Here is a 6,000-nt window from a genome sequence, read left to right on the forward strand (position 1 = left end):
AACTTACCTCAATATGGAGCCAAGAACAAGGAAGAAAACAACTTACTTCATCCTTTTCCTTTTTACCCTCAGTGCCATCCTCTTAGTTCAAGCCCTGATTATTTGTGCTAAGCTGGTTGTAGCAGCCTCTTCTCTCTACAGAGAACTACAAATTGGTTGGATTTGGCAGTAAGTCAGCTTTACCTCCAATAAAAGGTAAGCCGGTTCAGTAAGCAAAAACAATTTTATCTGAGCCACAATCCAAAAGGAACAACTATCATATTTTTTAGGTACCCTCATTATATCTAAAGCATTATCAAGAATGATTTTAGGCATTCGTTTCCTGAGAACTTCATTTGATAAATTTATATACTTTTCACTTTTCTGATATATATTACTTTGATGTTTCTGACACATATCACTTTGTTGTTGTTTTTTTAACTGTGTGATTTAAGAAGCCTAAGGGAATACATCCTAAAAATTTAGAGAAAAATGAATTGAATTTTCATTTGTAAACCTACACATTTATCATCATATTCAATTAACTCGGAAACCTGTAGCTAGTAGGAAACACCTACTATGTGAAAGATATTGTAGGGTGCTTCAAAGAAGGTGTAATGATTTAGGAGTTGTGATCTCTGATCTCTGTAACAGAGAGCTCACAATTTCTTTAAAGGAATACTATAGAGTCACATAAAGATAAAATTCAAGGGAGTGTGTAATTTGGCAGGATATGAGAGATGTAGACAATGAGTACTATGTAAATTCACAGGATGAAGAGAATATTCAGTACTTTGCTGGTGAAAAGCCCTTTGATTTACTCATCTTCAACAGAATCACTCTGCTTTTATCTGTTTTATTTGTTTATGCTCCTGGCTAAGATTTCATCTAAAGAGAGGGTTCTGTGTGGGAAAAAGTTAGTTTGAAAATCACCATTCCCATAATGAAGTGGAGCAGAGGCAAAGATTTTTTTAAAACAATATTGGGTAATCTAACTTATATACATATGCTTGTTTTTGTGATGCATCGTGTGGTGCTTTGGGAGCATGTTGATTTACTTCCTAACCTGCCAACCTGCCATGAATTTCAAAGTAAATATGGATGCCAGTGTCTTTTCAAATCTTTCAGTCACCTGCTATTGCCTAAAGAACAAAACCCAAACTTTTTAGCAGAGCACATTCCCTATTGTGTTTCCAACTTCCTTTTCTCTTTATTTTTTAAAATTACAACCTTATACCTGATAGCACAACCATACCACCCTTGAGATGTCTATTTACAATGTTCATTATTCAAATGAGAAAACTGAGGTTCAGTATGGTCATGCCCCAGTGGATGAGAGGCTGTTCCATAAATTTAGGTTTATATGCTTCTAACTGTGTGCTCTTTCTTTAACATGCTATTTCCCATGAGACATTCACCTCTACAGCGCCAATGTTAAATCCATAATACCTACTCAATATATGTTTGTTAGATGAATAACAATCAGGAAATTGGATATAAAAGAGAAATGTAAGATAAAATTCCACCCTCAAGCTTACCTCCCCATGACTGGGAACACGGCATAAAATTATCAAAGCATTTCCTAGTCTCTCTGTATAGTTTCTTCTTTAGAGGAGGATGGTTTTCCAGTCCCTGATGGTGTCCAAAAACTAATTGTCCATTAATCTCAGAGGCAGACTATTAAGAGTGATTTCTACTTCTTTTGTAGCTAAGTACCTTTCTTTACTTTGAGAATAGGTTTTTCAAACAAAAATAACAGATGAAGGGTCAGGTTTATATAGTTCACATATTTGAAAATACTTCCAAAGAGATACACTTTTATCCAGTCAAGTTAATATCACACACGCGCGCGCGCGCACACACACACACACACACACACACACACACACCTTACTGCCGTTGATTTATTGGATTTTTAGATAGTGTTTGACAAGCTCATTTAATATCTCCCAGCTTCCCAGGTAGGGTTTAAGAAATGATGCTTGTTTCATCTGCCAACTCAGGAAAACACAAGTATTTGTAGAGAACTTACTGCTCATAGTAACAAAATTTAGAGAAAATGTACATATCATTTAAAAATACATAAGGCAGGGGCGCCTGGGTGGCTCAGTCGGTTAAGCGTCCGACTTCGGCTCAGGTCACGATCTCGGGGTCCGTGAGTTCGAGCCCCGCGTCAGGCTCTGGGCTGATGGCTCAGAGCCTGGAGCCTGCTTCCGATTCTGTGTCTCCCTCTCTCTCTGCCCCTCCCCCGTTCATGCTCTGTCTCTCTCTGTCTCAAAAATAAATAAAAAAATTAAAAAAAATACATAAGGCAGAATCGAAAAGAGTTTCACCTTTTCTATAATAGTACTTAATAAAATGATAGCAAAAATAAAAATAAAAAAATATAATAAAATGATAGCAATCTATTTCTAGTACCAAGAGAAAATGAACTAGATCCATGTAAAACTTTTCTCCTGAAGAATGAGTGTGTATTTATGTGTGTGTGTGTGTGCGCGCATGTGTGTGTGTGTATGTGATTCCCATAGAATTAGAGGCTTTTGAGGAAATGAAGGAGAATATTATTAAACTGTATAAGTCAGCACAATAAAATGTAATAGGAAGTAATATTAAATAAATTCTCTTATTCATTTGACTTTAGAAAAAAAATGGCATACACTTTAATTTGTCCCAGATTAATAAAATGTTCTCAAATCTTCCCTGGTATCTTCTATTAAGTACAATATGTCTATGCATTTTATCTTTAATAAGCAACTTGGGGTAGGAAAGGTTTCGCTTTGTTATGAGAACTAAAGAGTTATTTTATCCCTGGTGCAAACCTTTGCTTCTGGATGGGGGGCTGTTGCACCTTAGTAAAACTGGCAATCCTTCAAAAGGGTTCTGAAAGCAACTATGATATTTGAAGATAAAAGCATGGAGACATTGCCTGCATTCTGTCCTATAAACCTTAGGGGTAAATCCTTTGATGTTCAAATGAGAGGACCTTAAATTCCTTTATCTTTCTACTTTTAAAATACTGTCCGTGGATTTTTTAATAAACACTACATTCCATTTTCTACACAGAATGACTGCTATTTTGTATGCAGCCTAGATAAGTACATTCTATTTTAATGTCAATGTCTCATTACATTTATTTTTCATATCTTCACTAAGACAGACTATTTCAAAGTAAGTGGAAATCTTGGGTATCATTAATTATATTATAAAATTAAAATAATCTAGAAAATTCAATACCAAAGAAATATTTACTGTCCCATTCATTAACCTGCTATCAATCAGTATTTTATTATATTTAAAAATTAGCAAAACTTAAAATTCTAGTTTCATGCTTCTCCATGGCTATTATTAAGCATCTCAAAATGAATCTGAAAGAAATTATATGTAACCTGAATTGCCCTTTGTTGCAAACCTATTTCCTCATAGAGAATGTCCAGTCTTCTGCAAATCCCCACATGTACATTACAACTATTTTGGGGATTTTCTAGGAAAGTCTCATACATACTCCAAAACTTTAGCCTGTTCCCTGAGGACACAGATCTGTGGCACTCAGGGCTGCTGTGACTCATTAATGAGGTGCAGCCTTCCTGCGCTGCCTTCCTCAGCTTGTCTCTCCAAGGGCTCTCCCTGGGCAAAGCCCTTAGTATGTAACATTGCTAGACACCACTCTGAAGCACCTATTTTGATTGACCTTTTGAAATTAGAGACATTTTATTTTAATATGACCAAATATGCAAAACGGTAGAAAATACATTATAATCTCTGTATATCACCCAGTCAGGTAAAGAACATATTACTAAATACATTTGAAGACCCCTGTATAACCTACCCCTATAACATCCCACTGTTTCTCCATATCATTTAAATGTATTCATTTATATTTTCATATGCGTATATATCATTAATATATAATTTTATGATGTAAATATATAAATGGTATCACAATATATATACTTCTGTCTTTGCCTTTGCACTTTCAACATTATGATTATTTTGTTCAATATTTATTTTTCAGTGTTAATTTCCTTACCTTTTTCTCTAGTTTAAGCATTTTCGTTACCATATAGCTTTTTCTTTGTATATCTTACCAGATTATTAAAATCCAGAGTAATTAGACATTGTGCAATTGACACAGAGGAAGAGAATTGGAAGAAATAAACCCAAAGAATGAATCATATATATATATATGAATTTTTCCCTCAAATGAGCTCAAATATATGTATATATTGGAGCTCATTTGAGGGAAAAATTCGGATAAAGGAGTTTGGAAAAACTGATTATACTTATGGGAAAAATAGGATTTTTACCTCATAATGTGTATGTATACACACACACACACAAATCAATTTTTTTTTGAGAGAGAGAGATGGCACAAGTGAGTGAGGGCAGAGAGAGAGAGAGAGAGAGAGGGAGAGGGAGTAGAAGAGAGAGAATCCCAGGAGGGGTAGAGGGAGAGAGCAGGAGAGAGAGAGAGAATCCCATGAGGGGCAGAGAGAGAGAGAGAGAGAGAAGCAGGGATCACCCGGAGTGGGGGCTCAATCTCACCTGATGCAGGACTCAAACTCATGAACCATGAGATCATGATATGAGCCGAAGTCAGTCAGATGCTTAACAGACTGAGCCACACAGGTGCCCCCCCCCCCAAATCAATTTCAAGTGAAGTAAATCCATGGTACTCTTCATATAACTTTGGGATCATGTGATGGCTTTGTAATGTGTCAACTTGCCAGGCTGAGCTTCATTTCCCCAAAGTCTGTTCCTTGTATGCTTCCTGTTAGAAAAGGCTGCTGGAGAGATTCTCTGCTCATTCACAGGGAGGAGCAGCCGAACCTACAGTTGCTTTGTCTTCCCTGGATTTTTTTTCTTCAGTTTTTCTGACTACTGGGCTAAGTGTGTGCTTACTACCATGACTAAGAATCCTAGCCTCTGTTGGATAGCCAATAGATGCCTGGTCACTGATGACAGAGGCAATAGAAAAGATACGAGTTTTAGCCCATCTTTGTGGGATTCCAGCCCATGTTCCTGACATGCTGGACTATGTTATCTTCCTTTCCTGACTGCCTACCCAGCAGACTTCAAGTTCTAGCATCAGACGCAGAGACAGTCTTCCCGAGAGACTGCTTAGGCCACACGTGTCAACCCCAACTACAATCATAGTTGCATTATTCTCTGGAAGGTTCCTCGGCTCCAAATAAAACAGATTTTGTTGGATCTTGTGCCAACATTTCACTGGGTGTGTGTAAACTCACTAAGGTTTTACAACTGCCATAGGCATACTCTACACAAATATATGAATACATTTTCTCCATTCTTGAGGCATAATCTTAATTCTATGTTAAGTTGCAAATATATATTTTTTAATGTTTATTCGTGAGGGAGAGAGAGACAGAACATGAGTGGGGGAGGGGCAGAGAGAGAGGGAGACACAGAATCCGAAGCAGACTCTAGTCTCTGAGCTGTCAGCACAGAGCCTGATGCAGGGCTTGAACTCACGAGCTGTGAGATCACGACCTGAGCTGAAGTCGGACACTTAACTGACTGAGACACCCAGGTGCACCAATTGCAAATATTTTTTAAAAGATGAATTTTGGGGGCACCTGGGTGGTTCAGTCAGTACACATTCGACTTTGTCTCAGGTCATGATCTCACAGTTCATGGATTTGAGCCCCATGTCAGGCTCTTTTCTGACAGCTCAGATTCTGGAGCCTACTTCAGATTCTGTGTCTCCCTCTCTCTGTCTGCCCCTCCCCTGCTCACACTGCCTCTTTCTCTCTCAAAAATAAATAAACATTAAAAAGACATTAAAAAAATAATTTTGAATTTATGGTTGTTAAAGTTATGGGTGTCTAAAAATATCAATCATATATATTTCCTCTATATTTTCTAAGTCTAAAATATGAACTCAATTAAAAAATAATTTTTGTTTTGTGATTCATATATTATCAAATACATAAAATTGTATTTCCATACCTTTTCTAAATGAAACACACAATTAAGTGGCATACTACTTAAACATTCAAATTT

At 36.8% G+C, this 6,000-nt stretch overlaps 1 protein-coding gene across 1 annotated transcript in view; it reads right to left on the bottom strand.

Annotated features, from left to right (window-relative positions):
- LOC102957903 (thymocyte nuclear protein 1-like) overlaps positions 1-5,131 on the bottom strand; it is a 42,646-nt gene extending 37,515 nt beyond the window's left edge. Inside the window, exon 1 of the mRNA XM_042993890.1 lies at positions 5,042-5,131. Coding sequence (XP_042849824.1) covers positions 5,042-5,131 — 90 coding nt within the window. The remainder of the gene's footprint in view (positions 1-5,041) is intronic.
- Positions 5,132-6,000: the final 869 nt, after the last annotated feature.

Source organism: Panthera tigris, chromosome C1 (assembly GCF_018350195.1).
Source record: "Panthera tigris isolate Pti1 chromosome C1, P.tigris_Pti1_mat1.1, whole genome shotgun sequence".
Taxonomy (NCBI): domain Eukaryota; kingdom Metazoa; phylum Chordata; class Mammalia; order Carnivora; family Felidae; genus Panthera; species Panthera tigris.